At 42.7% G+C, this 23037-nt stretch overlaps 1 protein-coding gene across 1 annotated transcript in view; it reads left to right on the top strand.

The window, feature by feature from the left end:
* The window catches only part of LRP1B (LDL receptor related protein 1B), a 796682-nt gene that overhangs the window by 566307 nt on the left and 207338 nt on the right, over window positions 1–23037 (top strand). The window contains exons 33-35 of the mRNA XM_066621533.1: window positions 16972–17112; window positions 18683–18808; window positions 22073–22204. Coding sequence (XP_066477630.1) covers window positions 16972–17112; window positions 18683–18808; window positions 22073–22204 — 399 coding nt within the window. The remainder of the gene's footprint in view (window positions 1–16971; window positions 17113–18682; window positions 18809–22072; window positions 22205–23037) is intronic.

Raw genomic sequence — 23037 nt, 5'->3', positions numbered from 1 at the left:
TTAAATGTGACTTGTTACACAAGCATATACATGTTTACTCAGAAGTAAGTCCCACTGTGTTTAATGGGGCTTGCACCCAGGTAATTGTATAAACTAAAGCAGCCATTTTCAACCAAACTACTGTGCCATGGCACACTGGTGTGCCGCAGATGGTTTGCAGGATGGTGCTGCGGGAGTTTGGGCATTAGTAGGGCCATTGGAAAATATGAGCCCTCCACCAAGAGCATTGTGTGCCTTGTCAGTTGTCAAAAGAACTGATGGTGTGCCTTGACAATTTTAGTACTTTGTCTATGTGCCGTAAGACAAAAAAGTTGAAAGTCACTGAACTAAAGCCTTACTCCCAGATACTTTGCATACAATTGCAGCTGCTGTCAGCCAGAAGTGGGTAAGAGCTTTGTTCATTTCAAGAAATCTGAAGTTGTCGTATGCCCCCAACAGCAACAGAATAATAATAAACAGAGTATGGTAACCCAACATTTATGTGACATAGTCCCTTTATAAGACCAGGCACAAGAAACTTATAAAACTTTTTTATTATTCATTCTATGTTATTGTCTGCTGCTGATACCACACAGCACAGTATGTGATATTTCATGTTCTAGGAGAGGCAGAGAGCTGGACCTGAAGATGCAATTTTGAGTGTTAAGTGTAACAAGCTGTTAGTTCTACCCTTTCAACAGGGTCTCTTTCCTCATTCTAGTGTCAATGCTTGTGAGTAATAGAAGAGGGAAAAAATGGCTTTTCTATAGAACCACAGAATTCCTGCAACTGCAGAATATGGGCTGTTGCTTCAGAGAAACTGTTTCTACTCTTTCAAAAACTATGGGGAAAAAAGAAGCCACATTCCTTTGATTTATCTGTACAAATAATTGGTACAAATAATGACTTCTTAGAGATTAGTTGGAAATATAGTATCATAGTATCACATTGTGAGTGTTTTTGAGGACAGGGAACATCTTCTCATGTTTCTTTTCTTATGTTAAGCACTTTAAGAACTTTTTGTTGTTGAAAACCAATGTATAAATAACAATAATAATAACTGACCAGGTGATCATTTTTTGTTTCTATGTATGGTCTCAGACAAACTGATTTTGCAAGTTCCTTTTTGTGGTTCTCTGTGCAGGCATGGGTAGTGAAATTCTGTGTGTGCATGGAGTCAGCCTCAGAAGCACCCAGATCTATCTTAAGTGTTCTGCCGCAGCACTGGAGGAATTATCTGCACAGTCGTGTGCCTGAAACCATGGGACTTCCAAACCCCTAAACTTTCATTTCTTTTACAGCCATTGCTGAGGCTGCAGTGTTAGGAATGTTTCCACTTTTCCCTCACCCCCCCCCCCAAATTAAACAATTATTATTATTATCTTACCTTTATTGTTTATAGAGTTCTCTAATAATGTTAGTGGTTTGCCCCAGTCCTATCCTGGGCTTATGGTGATTATCTGCCACCTTCTCTCATTATCTGTCACCATACATCCTGGCCTGGCAGTGTGAAAGTCATTCCACAGTCATGCACTTTGGGGCTGCTGGTGCAAAAGGCCAGAGGATGCAGCCCCCCAGGAGCAGTTTCTCTGGTCCACATTACAATTGGGCTGTATTATAGCTTATGAACAAGATCTGCACATTGTCTCTCCTGTCATTTGCAGCTGATGAGTTTCCATGTGAGAACAAATTTCTAGCCATCAACTACTTAATGATGTCACTTCTGGCCCCTAGCCAGCACCATGAGTGCTGTTAAGCTCACTATATGAAATGGGTTTGACACCCCTGGTATAGACAGTGTGTAAATCCTCTTCAGAAGTCTTCGGAAACAGGGTTTTATCACAATGGTGGCAAATACCAAAAATCATGATTCAAGTGAGTGGCTGAGTGATTCAAGTGAGTGCCAATCATGATTGGCATTTGGTGGGCCGCTGTGAGATACAGGAAGCTGGACTAGATGGGCCTATGGCCTGATCCAGTGGGGCTGTTCTTATGTTCTTATGTTCTTATGTTCTGAGATCAGAGATCCACCCAGGTGCCTTATTTTGTTCCTATTTGAAATATCTTCTGAGGTCATGATATCAATTCAAGCTACTTGGTAACAGGACCATCAATATCTCAGAGGATGGAGATGCAAGTGACAAGGTTGATCTCCCATGCCAATATCAGTCCTCAAGGGATGCCTGGTGCCTTCATCCCTGAGCTCAGATATTTTAATGGCGCTTCCTATCTCAGAAGAAGATATCATAGACAATCAGGATGATAAACTTGCTCTTCAGGCCACAGCCCTCTGCCTAAGACACTGAAGTAAAATAAAAGATCTCAGAGCCAAAGCTCTTTATACCACACCAGCAGTTAAATAGGACTCCAAGAACATCATACTGCTGTATCTGGAAGTCCAAAGTTCTTAGTGCACTTCAGAGGTACTCACTGCTCAATAGGGTGAAAGGGATCATCTCTGTAGTTGGGTCTGCAGTCATTATTCCTTATCTTTATTGGGGTTTTTCTGCTTCCATATTAAGAATGAGGAATGGGATTAAAGGATCTCAGTTTGTAATGAGATCTGCAAGTCGCATTTCTCACATGTACATCCAGAGTGGGGAAAAAAAAACCAGCTTGTGCCTTGGGGGATAGGTCCACCAGTAGCTATTAGTCATGATAACTAAACATGGAGTGTTCCTGTTAGAGGCAGTATATCTGCAAATGCCAAATAGTGAGATCAGATAAGGAGAGACTGTTTCCATCATGCCCTGTTTGTGTACCACCAAAGGGTATCTCATCAGGCTGTCTGATCTTGAATTCTAGTCTGATTCATTAAGTTCTTTTTCAGTTAGAAGAGGAACACCAAATATTGTAAAAAGTCAAAATAGAGAAACTTTTTTTAAGGCAGAGATGCTGGGATGCTTCAGGCTCTTGATTTAGTGTGAACATTAAAAAAAGAAAAAGATAAAGGTGTTATATAAAGGTCTTATAAAAATATAAGACCAGTAAGAAAAGTATATTTGATAGATCTGTGAAAGGGTCTTAGTTTTCAAAAGAGCTGGCCAAGGGAAAAAATACTGAAGGCAAGCTTTTCTTTTCTTTCTAAATGAAGTGAGCCGTTAATGTGGAATGTGGTGGGCAGCAATAAAGCCAAGGAGGAATACCTTTGGAAGAAGATGAATTTCTTTCGGATGTTAATTAAGGTTTTTTTGTTCCTGCCGATCTTCTTGGCTCTCTCGACAGTCTACAGTCTCTGCAGAACAGCCTGAAGTTCTTGGAGAACTTCTTGGCTTCCACTGCTCTTGGAGAGCTTCGGAAGCCTTCGTTTATTTTCGTCTACAGCCCATGTGCTGTAGGCAATTCTGAGGCTCTGAACCAGGAAGAAGCAGTAGTCTAATCTTGATGTCACCATGGCATGGACCACTGTGGCCAGCTCCAACTGAGGCAGATACGGCTGCAGCTGGTGCACCAACCAAAGCTGGGCGAAGACGCTCCTGGCCACAGCTGACACCTGGGCATCCAGAAGCAGCTGTGAGTCCAGGATGACCCCCAAGCTGCAAGCCTGCTCTTTCAGGGGGAGTGCAACCCCATTCAAAACAGGCGATAGACCAGCACCCACATCATGGATTTCTGCACCAGGAGGACCTCTGTCTTATCTGGATTTAATTTCAGTTTTTTCACCCTCATCCAGATCCCAACTGCCTCCAGGCAGCACTCCAGGACAGAGCCACCTTGGAGTCTGGTGGAAAGGAGAGATAGAGCTGAGTGTCATCAGCATGCTGATGGCACCCAACTCCAAATCCCCGGATGACCTTTCCCAGCTGTTTCACATAGATGTTAAATAACATGGGGGACAGAATAGAACCCTGCAGCACCCCACACTCTAAAGGCCAAGGTGCCAAGGTACTGGGAATCCCCCAGTGCCACCATCTGGGACCTGTCAGCCAAAAAGGAGCGGAACCACCACAAAACGGTGCCTCCAATCTCCAACTCAGCCAACCGTCCCAGAAGGACATCATGATCGATTAGACTAGATAGACCAGTGGTTCTCACACATTTAGCATCGGGACCCACTTTTAAGAAAAAAGTGGGTCTTGTTGGGACCCACCGGAAGTGATGTCAGGACTGGAAGTGACATCATCGAGCAGGGAAATTTTTAACAATTCTAGGTTGCAATCCTAGCTACGCTTACCCAGGAGAAAGTTCTATTTACTAACATTGTTAAAAGCATATACATAGTAGTCTGTTAAAAGTACAGGTCTGTAAAATTTCCCCAAATGCAGTCACATGCTATGGTAGCATCAAGTCTAATATATTAAAAATAAAATATTGAAATGAATGGGGACCCACCTGAAATTGGCTCGTGACCCACCTGGTGGGTCCCGACCCACAGTTTGAGAAACACTGGATTAGACTTTGCAATGCTCTCTACATGGGGCTGCCCTTGAAGATGGTCCGGAAGTTGCAGCTAGTGCAGAATGCGGCGGCTCATGTGGTTGCTTAAGGTCGGTGGTTTGACTCTGTCATGCCGCTGCTCTGGCGGCTGCACTGACTGATAGTTCGTTTCCAGGCTCAATTCAAGGTGCTGGTTTTGACCTTTAAAGCCCTAAACAGCTTGGGATCAGAGTATATGAGAGACCGCCTTCTACGGTATATTCAGGCCTGTTCCCTTCAGTCATCAGAGGAGGCCCTATTGGTTGTTCTGTCATCAAGAGAGGTTAGGGGGGATGGTGTCCAGAAATAGGGCCTTCTTGGTGGTGGTGCCTGTATTGTGGAATTCCCTCCCCTTAGAGTTACAAACAGCTCCTTCATTATTAACCTTCCGGCAAGGCCTGAAGATGTTTTTATTTCAGCAAGCCTTTGATGCCTGATGGCTGCTTTTAACAATTGTTTTTACTACTGATTTTATTGCTGCTGGTTGTTTTTTATCTATTTTATTGCTGTTTTTAATGTATTTTCTGACTTTTAAATGTTGTTTAAAAGTCATTTGGCGCAACATTTGTGTTGGCGTGCTCGCGCCGACACAAGCAGCAAAGGTAGGCATGAGGGGGCAGAGAAGGGGCAGGGGCGTTTCTGGGCGGGGGGAGGGCAGGTGATGGGCAGCCCCGGGGTGGGGGCGGGGAGCGGGGAGCCGGGGCTGGGGAGCCGGGGGCTTTTAAATGTTGTTTAAAAGTGGAGGACCTTGGGTGCCCTCCAGGGAGAAAGGCAGATTACAAATCAAATAAATAAATAAATCCTTTGTCCAATGATCATAGAAAGAAAAGAGAGCCCACTTCCACCTCCACCCTCCTGCTCAGATGCAAAAGCAAAACATTAACGCTTCCTTGCCGCCTGGCTGAAACTTCCCTGCTACTTGCCCAGTCTGAACAATGCCCCCACGAGATTTTCTACGCTGCGAAAACAGTAAGCACACCCAGACACAGACAGATTTGAGTCTGCATGCGTGGGGACAAGTGCCAATTCAAGGGGCCCTTGCCTCAAGTATTTTTCCGAGTCTTCCACATGCATGACTCAAGTGTAAACAAGTCAGCAAAAAACATGCATTTCTGTGACTCTGAGGGTGCAATCCAAACCTGCTCTGGAGCAGGCAAGCCAGGAAGCTTGCGCTGCATCCAACGCAGGTTCGTTGGGTGCAGCAGCTCAGCCAGGGGCAAGGGGAAGCTCTTCCCCTTACCCCTGGGTAAGGGCTGCGCGTCCCAATGGGTCTCCTCAAACCTGAACCATCTCTGGAGGTGTTGCAAGTCCAAGGAGAGCAGAGCAGCTGGAAGCAGGGTCCCAGCCCCGCCCCCGGCTCCCTGCACTGGGGGCCCAGCCCAGCCCCCGGCTCCCCATGCGCTGCCCCCGGGGCTGCCCATCGCTCGCCCTCTTCCTGCCCAAAAATGCCCCCCACCCCTTCTCTGCCCCCCACGCCTACCTTTGCCGCTTGTGTCGGCACGAGTGCGCCAATACAAGCAGCAATGCGGGAGCTGCCATGGAGGCTTCTGCCTGCCTCCGCACGTCAGCGCATCTAAATGTGCCGACGCGGCTCCCACCCACGGAGGTGCAAACGTGCTTTACAGCATGTTTGCGACCCTCCAGGGCCACCTATGCCAGCATAACTGCCGGTTAGGATTGTGCCCTGAGTTGAATCACCTGACTTGAGTTCCCATCCCTGGCTATATACTTCCACACACTTTTTATAAAATTCTGAATCACTACATTACACATCCAATCAAATGAAGAGTTAATTGAAGGGGCTCTCTTTCTTCCATATTTTTCATTACAGTAATCTTGGCTGAAGCCAACAATTACTCTCCAGTTTCCCATGCTTGATTTGTCACGGAAATAGCCTTGTAGCATAGTTGGAAGGGTACCTAGGATTTGATAACCAATAATTTCTGAGACCATGGGTATTATAGCAACGTACATCCTGTTGAGAACTAATGCATTAAAGTATCCAAGCAAACAAAGGGCAAACACTTGAAAGGGTTGTGTTTGTTTTTTACTTTCCCCATACAACTATAGCAGGGGTGTCCAAAGTTTTTGGCTGGAGGGCCACATCAGCTCTCTGACACTGTGCCGGGGGCCGGGGAAAAAAAAGAATTAATTTACATTTAAAATTTGAATAAATTTGCATAAGTTTACATAAATTAATATATTAAAGATGAACTTATATGAATATAAAAGGCCTTGCGCAAAGCAAGGCTGGCCTTTCCTTTTCTGCCTCTGCTGCATCACAGACATGAAACAGCAGGCAGTGGAGGGAGCCCTCATCCCACAGCTCACGCGCATGGTCAAACAGTCGCCCTCATGCTGAGAGCAGTTGCGTCGGGTCATTGTGGGCTCCAACAAATCTCCAGAGGGCCAGAGGCTCATTGGAGACTGGGGGCTCCCTGAGGGCCATATTGAGAAGCCTCGAGGGCCACATGTGGCCCCAGGGCCGGGGTTTGTGCACCCCTGAACTATAGAAACGAGACAAAGATATAACTTATCCTGTAACTGGTAGGAATACTGATGCATTATATGTTATATTTTGATTTCAATTGATAATTAAAAGAAAAACAAAAAATGCCTGCAAATGCTTGCCCATCCAATTAGGTATTAGTAATTTAATGAGTCTTGATGCATATGTTTGTGGAGTGAAAAGCACTATAAGGAATTTCAGTGTATATACCTAAACTTTCCAAGCTATTGGTTTTATAATTGCCAGAATAATCTTAATAACACAGTAATATGTGAAATATATCTAGGCAATGTGCCCAGTTTTATGTACAGTGTATAGTTGTCTTCCTAAGTACTCAAACTATCATTAATGAAAACTAATGGCCCATCAAAATTTGTATTCAGAGTGCTGGGTGAACCCTCCAAGGACAACATTTAGTATTAGTATAGTAATATTACTCACTTTACTAATCTGCTTCCTAGTAAGTTACTTCTTAATGTTGATTAGTCTGAAAAACTGATGCAGTATAGGTACATATAACTATTGGACTATATATGTATAGGTACATATAACTATTGGACTCTATATTATAACTCAGTTATAGCACTAACAGCCCTATTGGGCTCTACTGCTGCTGGAACTAGTGTTCCAGCAATGGTAGCTGCATTATGGCACTCGCAAACTGTGCTCTGGCGGTGCTTGAAACCATGCTCTTGCAGAACCTCTGGAGAGGCCAGAGCAGCCCCACACATGATGGTGGGAAAAGGGCACACACTGATGACAGTGAGCAGGTGGGGTGGGTGGAATGGGGCAGCGAGAACATGGAGCAGGGTGGAATGGGGGTGGGTGAAAGGTGTGTCAAATGTAGGAGGGATGGCAGCCAGTGCGGGCAACTTACCATGGATGCTATCCGCTCTGGGGGCAGCCAGCATGACCCTTTGTCTCCTTGGACGAGCCAGCAAAAGAGCTGGTCCAGGTCTAAGGAGACCCACTGGCAATCAGGAGGCTTACAGAAGGCTAAGGGAAAATATTTTCCCTTTCTCCTCCCAAGTGCCCTGATGTCCCCTATAGCATACGGCGCAGCCTGTTTTGGTTTGGCTGCTTGCTGTGGTGGGGAAAGGATAGGACTGGGCTCTAAATTCATAATAACAGCTTTATTAGCTTAAATAAGATGCCTAAATCTTTTAGAGTACACATTTTTATCTCAAAACAAATACTTAAAACAGTAAAATTACTGAAAGGTGACATTTTTGGGGTAGCACATTTCAGTATATATTTTAAACAGATACCAACAAAAATTAAATTTACATAGCTATTTTTAACTGCTTTTGTGTTTTCTAGTATCAGTATTTTAATATGTTATAGTTAATGAACCATTTAAATGAAAATCAATATTACAACCAACTAATAAGTCACTGTTCAGGAATGAAAGAAGCGCCAGAATCATTACAGTTTCTGCTTACATAACATATTTAATGTCAGAATATAATGGATGGCGATTATGCTATACTGCTATGTAGTCTCTATTCAAGTTAAGTATGGACATCAAAGATTGGATTTGGTTGTTAAGCTTAAGGTTAAACATTAGGCAGGTGATCATAGGGAAAGCTACTTTTGAATAACTAGGCTGTAAAGTGTAGAAGTTGAAATGTCAAGTATTCATGGGTCTTCAAAGTTGTTCATTGCCTAGCCCTTGTGACTGGAATTTTTAGGCTGCAATCCTAACCACACTTCCCTTAGAGTAAGCCCCACAGAACAAAATAGGACTTACTTCTGATTAGTCCTGGTTAGGATTGTGCCCTTAGTTCCTGAGTCTAGTTTCATTTTAAAATTGTTTTCCTCAATATAAGGAAATTGCAACTTCTACTGGAGTAAATTTATTCAAGAAAATAATAATCCTATAAGGAAAATTATATTAGCTGCAATCCTGCACACAGTTGGGTTTCAAAAGAATCTAAATACCCTTATAATGTTTGACAGATTTCAGCCACTGTTAGTATAAAGATGAAAACAAGATATGCATGTGGCTATTTTTGAGAATCCTGTTTTGATTTTTTGAATTTTTTTTAATTGTATAGGTGCAGGAGACTGCAAAGAAGGCCAATACTCTAAGGGCTAGTGATGAGATTACCCTGTGCTGAATTGTCTTCTAATTCTAATGTCTGTTGTGAAAAATTATTGTGATCTGAAAACAAAGATAACAGGATTGTCTAATTACATGATTGGAATTAGAAGGAGAGGTAGGTGGTCTAGAGACTATTTACTATTTATGCCAACACCAAATATCTTAATTAGCAGCACAATAGAGAGAAAAATCTGACCATTATGTGTTCCGTTGGGATATGTTAAATTGCAGAAGTCATGTTATTGAAATTGCACAGGTCAACTCCGTATAGAAGTTACCTGGTATAGGACTTGATGTGGAACAGGTATTTTTGACACATTGGTTAGTTGAACAGTATCGTAAAAATTCCCCTTACCAATTGCATAGAGGACAACTGTCAGCTTATTTTTTTGCTACAGCTTAATAGATTCTGGCTCCTAATTGCCTCTCCTTTTTTTTCCCAGAGCAGGGAAAAGATGTCGATAACTTCCTAAACACTATCTAGCAGTTCTACTGACTATAGTTGCTGGTTATATAAAATTGGTATAAACAGTTTTAAGATTTAAAGTTTCAAGGTACTATTTTCCAAGTCTGAGTCATAAGGCTGTATTCAAACTTATTGTTCTGCTCATGTTAGCACCTTCAGTGAATGGAAGAAGAGCTGTGTTCACAGAAGTAGTCCCCTTGTGACTGCAATTAATCTGTTCATGGAAGGCACCACCACAAGCAGAGCAGCAATTTTTTGTATTACTCATAGGGTTTATTCTTGGGCAGCCTAGACACATAAAAGAGCTTTGATAAATTGAAGCAAATGCACAGTGTGCCCCAGTATTTGCTCTAGCAAGTACAATTTGTAAGGCTATTTGATCCCTGGTGACCTTTTGTTTGGGAAATGAAAGATGGCTTTACCCCACCTATTCTGTTTGCACTTTTCTGTGCATCCATACATTTGAGCCATTCTTGGAGATCTGTGATAGAGATTTTAGAGGGTTATCTTCTCTAGTTTGAGAAAAATAACTGAAATTGGAGCCAAGAGAATGACTGTTGTTCCCCTAAAAAGTAGGATAGGAGGGTCATTATGTCAAAGTGACCTAAAGAGATAATGGTTGGCAGAACATGTAGATCATAACTTTCCCAAAGGGAAAATTCCAGGATCTTGTATAACTAAAGTTGTGGGCCAGGAATATTTTGTGATGCAAGGCAGAATGACCTCCTAATTAGAGCTGGGACCATGCACCAAACCTGTCATAATAGGCCCAATAAGGAGGTGGAAGTGACATACAGTGTCACACGGGTAACTTGTTTATTCCACATTATTTAATGTGATTTTTTGGGTGTGGTTCTTTGAGAAACAGGATGGGAAACGAAGAATGAACATTTTTATCCAAACCGAATCAGTTGGCTTGTGTAATTCACTTACTATGTAGAAATAAAACCTCCAAACCCTTTTAAAAGGTCTATGACTGTTTGGCATTGCGTCAGTAAAAGAATCTGAAAATCTTTCCAGCATCTGGCTCAGAACTAGTACATCTCTATATCCACCGTTCTGCATTTAGAACTATGGAAGACAACTTTCTGAATGGAACCTTTTTTCTTTCATGCTGCTTCTGTTATCTTCTGTCACATCCATGCCAGTGGTTGAAAGTATGTGTACTTTACCACTTCACAAACATTTAAAACATTCTTCTACTGCATAGTCTTTCCACAGAATCATTAGACCAGAAGATATTTTTATAATCATCTCTTTATAGGTTCATCTTGTCATACAGGAAGTGGGAGATCACCATCTTTAGACTTAAAGTGCCCATTTCGTTTACTGTAGATTTATTAATGCATTAGAAAGATATTATTAGCATTGTAATTGTTCTGGTTCAGTGAACTTTCTAAGTGGAATGTACGAAGGAAAAAAATTCTGTCCAGATTTTTCAGAAGCTCTTTATGTGTATCATTGCTAAGAAAGATGTTTTAGGCCTTAATCACTTTTTCAAACAGTCATACGTCGCTTAACGACAGGGATGTGGACTGGCACACCTGTCATCAAGCAAGGCTCCTTGCCTCCAGAAAGTTTTCTAAGCCTCACAGAGGCAGCGCACATCTGCATGCTGCCTCTGCAAGATTCAGAATGCCCATTTCAGGCAAAAAGTCATGACATCCGGTTTCCCAGGAAACCAGAAGTCACATGTTTTTGGCCGAAATGCGTGCTGCTTCTGTGAGGCTCAGAAAAGCCTCCGGAGGTGAGGGGTGCTAGGCTCTCCTCAGCATCAGAGGCTGGGGAGAGTGAATACGGACCTTCTCCCCCTGAGGGGATCAGTGCTCCCCACATCGGCGGTCTTTCTGATTTGTCCGCCTGTTGCCTCTGCAGGCTTCAGAGTGGCCTGGAGAGATTGCAGAATGCCACTTCTGGTTTCCTTAAGGGAAACACGAAGTGACTTTTTTGCCATATTAGGCAATCTGAGGCCTGGGGAAGCCCTTCAGGGGTGGACGTGCGTTGTCTTTGTAAGCTTCGATGGGCTCAGGTGGAGTCCCCTGGACCCGCATTGAACCAGATTCATGTATGAAATATCCGCTGATAAACAGGCTCCGTGTGTACTGTGGTCTAGCCAGATATCCAGCAGTAAGACTGCTGCCATAGGGTTATTTCTTGAAAGAACGTGAATGAAAATGAAAACTGATCAGGATTATCTGACTTCATGTACCATGTTACTTTATGAGGCCTGTACAATATCAGATGATACATTTCAGGCAGAAGCAAGAGTGTTTGAGTATTTTGAATCTTATCCTGTAGTCTCTGTTTCTCTCACATAACTCAAGACTTGTTTTTCAGAAAGTGGAATTTAATATACGTTAGCAAAATGCTTATCATGAACAGCAGTGTATGTAAGTTTGTAAGATTTCAAAGACACTGATGGGCATAGTCCATCACTGTGTGTGATGTGCAAAGAGTCATTTTGCAACATACACGAACGGGATTCTTATCAGTGAGAGCAGGGCCTCTCAGCTGCAGGATAGAAGAGGTTTTGTCCTTATAGAAACTGATTATACAGACTCTTTCTTACTTATTTATATGCAATCTTATTTGCTTATCTTGACAGTACATGGAAAAATAGCTGATTTTGTTTTTCTTTTGGTGTTTGTTCATATTCATATTTACAAGTATATGGCGCCTTCAATAAAATTCTGATGTTCCTTTGGTTTTATGAAAAATGATGGGCTGTTTTCAACAAGAAAATGTTGAAAATATTTTCCCAATATTTCAATATATTATGTGTATTTTATTTATATATTATGTAAAATATTTCTATCCCTCTATTAACTATATAGCCCTCAAAATAGTATACTGTACAAACAATAATTTAAGCAATATAATTATAAAAACACCCTGAAAGCTAAAATACTTAGCTAAAAAATCTAAGCAGAACCCAGCAAACAAGATATTCAAACCTTTAATTAAAATGCTGTTTAGGTAAATGAAGCACTTTTGTGGTGCGTGAAGTGCACAGTTTCCCCCCTGATCTCAGTCACATCCATCTCCAACCTCTGCCACGGCCCTTTCCCAGGATTTCTAGGAACAAAAAGCCCAAGTCCAGATGCTCCTCTCTTTTTTTTTGTTCTCCCTCTCCCTCCTCTTTTACCTACTGCGGTGACATTTCTGCTATCCGGAACAGTGAGGTGATGGGGGAAGGAAAAACACAAAGGGGAGCGAGCAACACAGGGGAAAAAGTCTACTTTGAAAGTCCCTGTAGCCAAAAGGTGTTTGCTGGCTAAATGGGCTGGGAGTGAAACAGCTCTCAAAGTCCTGGGGCTGCAAGCGACTCTTCCTCCTGAGGATGATGGGGAACAAACAGAGCAAAGCATGGATATGCAGCTTTTCTTGTGGGGAAGGGGAGTTGGAGACCTTTTCCTGCAGAGAAGGCTGAGAGGAACAGTTGCCCGCTTTGGCAATAGAGTCAGTTCTTGTCTTCTGAAACTCTGCGGGTGCTGTTTGAAGTCTTTGCAGCCTCCAGGAGGTCTCTGCCGGCTTCCTCAATGCAGCAGACACCTCCCAGAGGCTGCAGGGTCCTTCAGTGTGGTACACATGACCAGCATGGCCCCCTTTAAACTGACTGGGGAAAGCCTATGAAGCTTCCCTTGCACCTAACTGCATTGATCTCATAGGAATAGGATCAATTATTCAGTATCTGAATTTGCTATCCACTAGATTTTCTTGGAACCTAACCTAGCATATAATGAGAACTGACTATTTCCTTCTGAAAGAAAGGTATTTATGAAATAAAACAATATTTGCTAAAGATAAAATGACATGCATAGGTGGATATTTACTGAGATGTCTCACATCAAAGGTATTCTCAATAGCCAGCAAATCTACATATTGAGAAACTGCTTAGTGGATTAGTAGATACTTATTTGTTATCACAGTGGTAGAATCCCAGTTTCATAAATCTTAGGTGAACCATATAACACTGGTGTTCTAAGTTTTTCATTATACAGAAATTTGTACTCGAGCAATTGATAGCACCCATTGCGAAACCTTCTAAATGTGATGTGATATAATCCATTGTTAAACCTTTTAGAATAGTGATGGCAAGGCTTTCGGGCTCAGTTTGTCAAAAATTCGGAAAATGCTGAACTGCTGGCATGTCACCATCCCCCTCCAAACAAAAAGAGACAACTTTCTACATATTCATTGATTTTTAAAAAATATGGTCCAATCATATGTGGAGCTATGTATTATATAAAGAAACATCTAATAATGAAAAAAATGAAATACCAGCAAAACAAACTCAAATGGTGTCAGGTATTGGTGAAAATGGTGTCAAGGTGTGCCATTGGTTTGCCATCACTGTTTTAGTGTTATCCTGATTAGATTGTATTGATAAGACTTGATCTTGTATGCAAAGTCTATAAATTATAGAGTCAGATAACTGATAAAGAACCTCATTCTTATAGTCTATTCCAGTAGTTCCCAAACTGGAGGTCATTACCCACCAGTGGGTTGTGGCTTTATGTTTTGGTGGGTCACAAAACTGACATGCTAATAGATGACAAAGGAAAATGTATTTAGCCCTATGAAAACTGAGACAGAGCAGAATGTGCATGCTTTCCCATGAGTGTGCCTTGGTCCACTTTGAAGGACAGGTCTAGGGGAATGCAATGCCATCAGAATAGTCTCAATCCGATGGACGAAGGCCCCAACAAACTCTCGAGAAGGATGTCTCCCGCCCTTCCGAGCTCACAAGGAAAATGTATTGAGCCCTATGGAAAGTGAAACTGAACCACACATGTGCATTAAGTCATGAGTAGGTAACCATGGCTTGGATCTTACTGAAGGCCAGGTGAAGGGGAATACAAGGCCACCAGAATAATCCCAATCCAATAAAACTCTTATATAGCTGGGTGAGTCCCAATAAAGTGTCGTTTTAAAAAGTAGGGCCCAGTGCTAAAAAGTTTGAGAACCAGTGGTCTATTCAGTTTGTTGATACAAGTATTCATCTGAAGTCAACCAGTTTGGCCAACTCTTCTCTGAGAGTTCACTTTGCTGCCAGCTCTGCCATCTGGCAATAGACAACCTACCCATTTTCTCACATCCTCTGCTCAGAACATGTTTTCAAGGGCCTAGCTAACCTGTATCCACTAATTGAAGCTCCCATTCCATTGTGTAGTTTTCCTTAGACTTATTCTATCTAATGGGCAAGTCTTCTGAGCCTGCCATTATTTTAGTACACAGGACAAGTAAACTGTGTACTTCATGTTTGAACACTATTCCATGCAGTTAAAAGTAGAGTTGAGACTGGGCATTGGTTGTTTTTTTTTAACCTTAGCTGATCTCAGTGCTCCTTGATATTGCCTGTGTATTTTTAGAACCAGGTTTCAGGAGAAGCAAGAGCCCTGCACACATGGGACATTAAATGAACTCTTTTTTTCAATATTCACCGAACTGCATTGTTCTGAGCAGACATAATTTATCTGCTGCTGGGACCCTGTAAGGGCAAAGAAGTTTCTATCTAGTGTCTGGGTAACTAATGTTACAATTCTACACATACTTGGAAGTAAGCACCAATGAACTCAGTGAGATTTACTTCTGAGTAGATATGCGTAGTATTGCGCTGTAAGGCTGTTCCCCCATTTTACCAGTTGTCTAAAGAAGAGCCACCACCTACCTTGAGATCACACTCCACCAGGATGGTTTCAGCCTTCACTGCAAAATGCAAGTTGTTCTGCTCTGGATCTCAGCTGAGGAGCAGCAGCATAGTTTGTGTTACTAATCTGCCCTGGACATGAGGTCAAGAGCCGATACCTCATTTACAGCATAATCCTTTGGGGCTGTACACTGGTGGAACACATGTTCTGCAAGTGTAGAGTGCCTTATGGCAGTTGTAACATACACTCCAGCAGTGCACAAAGTTGCATACTGCAGGAGTGCCAGTAGAGAGACTAGAGAGGCCTCGTGTGCAGGTGAATTGTCACAGGTGTGCTGACAGAGGTAGAGGATAGTGGGGGAGGTCAGGTAGAATGGGGGAAGGAGGAATGAGGCGGCTATGGGGTGGGGGAAAGTAGAACAGAGTGGTGATGGGGAAGGGTGGATCAGGTCCAGGAAGGCAGTGGGTTTGGTGGCAACCATATAATCCTAGCCCCCTTCCCAGATCCACACGGACCTGCACCAGCAATTTTGCTTTCACAAGTCCGAGTAGATCTCTCTGCACTGTGGAGGCTTACCCAGAAGAGACATCCACAACTGCCTCGCCACCGGATACAGTGGTAGCAATTTTGGCATCTCCGTATTGGTGGGGGGAAAGGATATTATTGGGCTGTTAGGCATGATGTTCTGCAGAATTTGTCCTGATCTAACTGCACCCACCTCCAAGTAAGTGGGAAGTTTCCACTAAATGGGACTACACAGAGACCATAAAGGAGGACACATTGCTTATCCATAACTACATATATTTCTTTGAGTGGTCATCTGTGCAGATATTGTACCCAATCATTTCCTATGTAGGTTTTGTTTCATTGGTTGGATCTCTCTTCAGATGCAACATTTTGAATTTAATGGGTGGTGCTAAGGAATTGCCCTCAGGGCACATAGCGTTTCCCCCAAAAGAGCAGGAGCAGAATGTTCAACAAAGCCCTAGAAGCTTCCAAGACTATGCACACAGAAGGCTATGTGTGTGTATGTGCACAAGTTCACTACGTATGTTTGCACAGATGATTGTCAAAGAATTATTGTTACAGTAAGCAACCTGTTTTGTTAGCCTTAGGCAATTATAATATCAAAAGAATGTTTTACATTCTTAGGTTTATATACACCACTCTTATTACATTATATATGGTTTTTTAAAAAATTCTAATTTGTGAAGAGGGGGGCAGTTTTAAGTCAAATGCAGGTGTGGTCCCGTATCCTTGGGGATTCTATTCCAGAACCCCCAAGTAAGTGAAACTGCATATATGGGTGGATGCCGCCCCTACCCAATGGATCCAAGGGGGAGCTCTGCTCCCCTTGGTTCTGGAGGGTTGTTGGAACCCAGCAGAGGCTGTGCACATCCACCTGTGGCCTCTGCCAGGCTCAGGCTCCGCCTTAGAGTGAAAAACATGTGACTTCCAGAAAAACCGAAAGTGATATTTCTAAAGCCTTATAAGGTATTGGAAGGACCAGGGAAGCCAGTTTTCAGAAAAAAAACCCAGTCATGTGTTTTTCATTCTAAAGCTCAGTCTGAGCCCAGCAGAGCCCACAGACGGACACGTGTGGTCTTCGTTGGATTCAGACAACCCTCCAGAGGTGAGAGGAGCAGAGCTCCCCTTGCCTCCGGAGAGGGGGTCACGCAGGGGTGGACATGGACCAATCCACAGATAAATGAATATGTGGATATGGGATCCATGGATAGAAAAGCCCCCCTGTAATATATTTCCAACCTTTATACAATATATTAACATAATTAGTGCTCTGTATGAACATTTAAAATATTTTAATATCATAATGCTTTGTTTACAGATAGAAAGCTATGGTGGGCAGATCAAAACTTAGGCCAGCTGGGCACATGCAATAAAAAAGATGGAAGGATTCCCACAGTCTTGCGGAATAAGACTTCAGGTGTTGTGCATATGAAAGTGTATGACAAGGCAGCACAGCAAGGTAATCTGTATTTTATATTGTTTTATACATCAAGTAGAAAGTGTATAATGTGGCTTGTCATTAACAAATATATAGAAGCTAAATCATTCATGCAACATGTATAGAAAATGTCTTCATTACAATTTAGTGTATTGCTATGCACAGCGAACTCACGCTGAAAGCTATTGAGTATCTAATTCTGTTAGCTTTACAATCTAGAATACAGACTTCTTGACTTTGGGCCGTAAGGCATGTTTGCAGGCCCTGTGCTGGTGCTCCACCAGTGCTAGCCCTGTGCTGGCTAGTGCCGGGCTAGTGCCAGTGGAGCGCTCGAGCTCTGCCACTCGGTGGTCATGTGGACCGCTGAGCAGCGGAGAGGTAAGTGGGGCATGGTGGGAGGCGGGGAGGAGGTGTTCCAGGGCAGAGGAGGTGGAGGAAGGGAGCATGGCAGGAGGAATGCACGACCAGTGGAGCAAAGCTGCACCAGATCCAGAGCCTCCGTGTCAGGTGGCCGTCCAACACAGAGGCTGTTGATTCTGTGCTGACCTTTGGGTGCTGTTGATTCTGTGCTGACCTTTGGGTCAGCATAGAATCAAGTAGCCCCATTGTGGGGTTACTCAGTTTACCCAGCTCAGGATTGGACTGTTTATCATTAAGGTAAAGAAATACTTGCCAAAAAGATCTAGAAAATTGCCATGTGATTAAAGGATTTTATTATGGACACTTATGAAGTGTTATTGGTGGAAGGCATTAAATCCCCACAGTCTTAAAGAATTTAGATTTAGATTGGTTCAGCAGTTCCATTTGCATGCAGTTATGATTGGTTAATTATATGAAAACTAAAATTTCATTATGAAATAGAGAAAGAAGGCAACACAAATAAGTAATGGTTTCCCTTTGTAATTTTTGTCAAAATTTCACCATGGGGAAAATATTATCTTACTGCACAACTTAAAACAAATCAGCAGGGGCTTCTGACCAAGGAAAATAAGCGAGAGGAAATTGGCTTAGGATCTTGAAACACGCCGATTCTGCTAGAATCCACCTCCACCTGCCCTCTCTTGCCCTCTCTTCTACTTTCCCCCTTCCTCACCCCATTACTCCTACTACCTGTCCCTACTACCAACTTGCTGGTGGTGAAAGGCGGCATGTCCATTGCCCTGCACATGTGGCTGCATTTCCAGCACCATGGCGGTGTGTCCTATGGTTGAGCATGCGTTCTACTAGCACACAGCCCAGTTAGGATAGGGCTGCGAGTTTGTGAATAACATCGCAGCATAAGAAAAATCCATGATGCAATTTATACAACTTGGTGAGAGAGCAGGAAAGTAGTCCATGTGAAAATGCTTCTTGCCACAGTCCCCTTCAAATTTCAATTTCATTATTTGCATTTGAGAAGAACAAAAACAATCTGACAGAGTATAACAGGATTGTATCTATGGTAATGTAAAGGACTATACCTCCCCTGATTTTGGAATGACTTGTATGAATTAAGTATGAAATGGAGACTAAAGCAAGAATTACTATTTTAGTATTGTATGCAAAATTCAGTAATTATTTTCCATTTTATTATTATCACATTGTATTGTAGGTAGCAATTCTTGTCAACTAAATAATGGAGGATGTTCCCAACTTTGCCTACCAACCTCTGAAACAACCAGAACATGCTTATGTACAGTAGGCTATAACCTTCGGAAAAACCGTATGTCATGCCAAGGTATAATTCTTCAGCTACTTTTACAAATACAAAGGAATAAGCACCCAATCCTGTGCTTGTCGGCACGGCTCTGTGCCGACAAGCACTGTCATAAATGTGCTGTATGGCACGTTTGCGAGGTTCACCACCGGGCTCCCGTCCATGCTAGCCCAGCCCAGCGCCAGCCGGTGCTGGGCTAGCGTGGGGTGGTCGCCCAGCTTCTGCAGCTCAGCGGTCTCCCAGACCGCCGAGCTGCGAAACAGTAGGTGGGGTGGGGATGGGGGCGGGGAGGAAGTGTTCTGGGGAGGGGGGAGGCCGGCGGGGACAGAGAGAGGGCGGGGAGGAGGTATGATGGGGAGGTGTGACATGGGGAAGGGGTCAGGCTGGAGGCGTGCCGGGGGGAGGGATGGGAGGCGGGTCTGTGGAGCTCTGCTCTGCAGGATCCAAGGCACTCATGTAGGGCTGCCCACCCATTGCTTACCATACTCAGGGGAAGGGGACAAAAGTCCCCTTCTCCCGAGGCGCCTCCTCCGGTAACCCAGGAGGCGCAGGATCCGGCGGCAGCCCTTCTCGGTGCTGCTGAGCCTGGGTGCCCCGGGCAACTCAGGATTGGGCTGCCCGTTAAAATAGCCAGAGTGATGTTTTAAGAAAGTTTCAGCTAATAAGTGTAAGAAAATATGCATATTGTCACTCCTGGTCTTTATGGATATATTACGTACTCTACAAGCAGATTAAACTTTTTCTAGATGTATATTATCAGATAATAAAAGTGACTAATGCATAATTTTATGTAATATTAGTTTCAATATTTGATAACTGGCATCATGTTCTTGTAGATCAGCCATTTTCAACCTTTTTCAGCTCACGGCACACTGTCAAGGCACTAAAATTGGTCAAGGCACACTCCCAGTTTTTTACTTACATTTAATTACTATATTACAATTAATTTTTAATGAATATAATTAATACAATTAAATCATTACATGACAAAGGGTACAATCCTAACCAGGTCTACTCAGAAGTAAGTCCTATTTTGTTCAAGGGGGCTTACTCTCAGCAAAGTGTGGTTAGGATTGCAGCCAAAGACTGGGGGGGAATGTGCCTGTTGGACTTACTTCTGAGTAGACATGCCAAGGATTGGGCTTTTGGTTGCACTCTTTTTTCTCAAATACAGGAGCAGGCAATTGGCGCTTCTCTCTCCTCCTCTCCCCCACCCGCCCCCTCCCTCAGGCACATTCCCCCCCATCTCATAATTGCAGTTAGCACCTCTCCTGCTATCCCTCCCCTCACTGGTCCACACCTTCCAAAGCTCCAGAATCATTTGCCTCACATTCTGCCCCCACTGCCTGCGCCTGTATTTCAGAAAAAAAGCCCAATCCAAGCATGTCTACTCAGAAGTAAGTCCCATTATAGTCAATGGGGCTTACTCCCAGGAAAGTGGGGTTGTAGAGGAACCTGAGAGCCCAGCCCAGCTTAGGCATGTCTACTCAGAAGTAAGTCTGATTATAGTCAATGGGGCTTACTCCCAGGAAAGTGGGGCTAGGAGAGAAACTTGAGAGCCCAGCCCAGTTCAGTCATGTCTACTCAGAAGTAAATCCCATTATAGTCAATGGGGCTTACTCCCAGGAAAGTGTGAATAGGATTGTGGCCCAGCACCCTTCTTCTGAAAGGCAAAGGCAAGACAGGGAGGGTTGGGAAGCTGCAGGCAACTGTGGCAAGGAGAAGGGACTTTCGTGGACGCTCAGCCTGCCCATTCTTAAGCTGGTAGTCTCAGCAGACTCACTTCACAACCTTTATTGGCATATAACAAATAAACAAAATAAAACAAAACCAAATTATAACAATCACTAAAAGGATAAACATAATGAGGCAGGGAGGAGGGAAATGATCCAAAAATAGAGGAGGAAAAAAGAAAAAGGAAATTTTTTAGGAAGGGGGGATATTTTAATAATTTGGGATAAAAAACTAGCAACTGCTATAGTAATGTTTGCTTGATTATCACTAAGCAGAACAAAAAGGGGATCAATAAATGGACCGGCAGCCTCAGCCTTATGGCTAAGATCATGTGTAGTGCCTCAGCAGACTCGCTGGCTTCCTACCTGCTTGCCTGCCTCTGGATCCCTCCGCCCAGACCTCCTCCAGGCTTTTCTGGTTACCCATTCAGCAGGCAAGGGCACACAAGGGACTTGATACCCAATCCTTGGTGTGTCTACTCAGAAGTAAGCCCCATAATAGTCAATGGGGCTTACTCCCAGGTAAAGGAGGATCAGGTTGCAGCCTTCCTCTTGCTCACAGTAGGAGATGCTGCAAAGCAGCTGCAGCTGCTCCTTTTTCGCTGCTTCTCCCGAGTACGAGTGGCTGCTGCCTGCCTCCTCTGGCCCCGCAGCACACCTGAAAACCGCTGTTGTAGATCCTGAACAAGTTATTTTTGAGTCTTTTCACTTTATTTATTAAAAAATTTATATCCACCTCTCCCTTGCCAAGGCAAATGCTCAAGACAGCTTACAAGAATAAAGTTTACTATAAAGTTTACAAAAGTTTAACCCCTGCTAACTGGTAAGAAGCACTTTTTAAATGGGTACTCTTCTTTTATTTAGTGGGGGGAGAGTAACTGGCCTTCCTCACCCCAGCAGTGTCCTTTCTAGTGGCTGTCTTCTGGCTGTTCTTTTGCATCTTTTTTGATTGTGAGCCCTTTTGGGACAGGGAGCTATTAGTGTTGTGTTTTTTTCTCTGTAAACTGCTTTGTGAACTTTTTTTATTGAAAAGTGGTATATAAATACTGTTAATAATAATAATATGTAAAACAATTAATAAACACAATTCCATTTCTGCTGTGCAGACCAACAAGTACAAAAACCATTCCAAAATACCACATTAGTGGTACATTCCAAGAAGTGAAATAATTTTTCTGAAACTTTTCAAATTGTATTTCTGAGTAACAAATTGTGTTACTTCAGACTTCCTTGGAAGCCAGTTGGAATTAGAGGTTCATCAATGAGAAACACAGAGATTATGGATATAATTTCCTGAAAGACAGTTTTTAACTATTCTCAACACTTCCTTCAAATGGACAATACACTCTCCATTCATTTGGAGCAACGTTGTGGTCTAACAGACCTGGGCAGTTCCATGGGAGAACTGAGTGTGTGTCCTTGAAACTTCCAAAAGGCACATAACAAACAAATTTAGCTGAAAAATGTTTCCTGAATATAGAAAGTTTGAAAAGTCACTTGTTAAAAATTATAATTGATCTCAGTTGTTTTTGTTTATATGTATTTCTTTTAGGCATAGAATCATTCCTTATGTATTCTGTTAATGAAGGAATTCGTGGAGTTCCTCTTGATCCAAATGATAAAACAGATGCATTAATGCCCATATCAGGAACTTCATTTGCTGTGGGTATAGATTTCCATGCAGGTAAAATAATAAAAATTAGTTGTATTTATTTTACACATATTTAAACTGTCACCTATTCTGTAGACAGAAGTACAAGAAAATATGATAGTCATATTTTTCAGATCTGTTCTGCAGCTGCAAGTAGACAAAATCAATATGCCTTTGCTTTACACTGTAAAATATTAAGCCTTCATTCAGAGAAAATCAGAGTGTGCATGATTTTTTACAGAAGAAAATACATCTATAAATTGTCAGATCTAATGACATGACTTCTGTTTTGTTTCATTGGTTGAGTTGCTCCTAGTTTTACTCTAAAATCAGTAGGTTAATGTTAGTCTGCACTTCTTTTTTCACTTAACAGAAACAGCAAGGGTCAGAGGACAATAAAAGTAAATATTAAGTAGCCCTTTCCAATTATTTCCAAGCAAGTATCTGTACCCAAGTTTTCTTGTCCAGGTGATTTCTAGTTAAATTGAAAATGACATTTTAGCTTAATATATACTAGAACAGGGGTGGCCAGCCTTTCAACTTTAGGGCTCCTGGTGCTTTAACAGTTGTGTAGAGGAGGGAATTTCAGCAGGTGCAGCTTGTCATCTGATATTGTCACATAAAGACTCTAGGGACATACAAGCATTACAATGTTCTTTGTGAAAGCTTTATGAATTTTTCACTTACTTTTTCACTTACCTGTAAGGTAAGTACTTTACAGAACTTACCTTTGGACAGAAGGAAGGAGTGGGCAGTGGAAGAAGGTGCCAGTTATACTCAGAGCCCCAGCAAAGCATCCTTTCTTGCTGGGAAGTGAGGGTAGGACTATGAATCCCAAAATCCTTGGCAAGAAACTGGTGTTCACA

The sequence above is a fragment of the Tiliqua scincoides genome, chromosome 1 (assembly GCF_035046505.1).
Source record: "Tiliqua scincoides isolate rTilSci1 chromosome 1, rTilSci1.hap2, whole genome shotgun sequence".
NCBI classification, from domain to species: Eukaryota; Metazoa; Chordata; class Lepidosauria; order Squamata; family Scincidae; genus Tiliqua; species Tiliqua scincoides.
The sequence above is the reverse complement of the archived record's forward strand: the minus strand, read 5'-3'. Positions and strand labels throughout refer to the sequence as shown.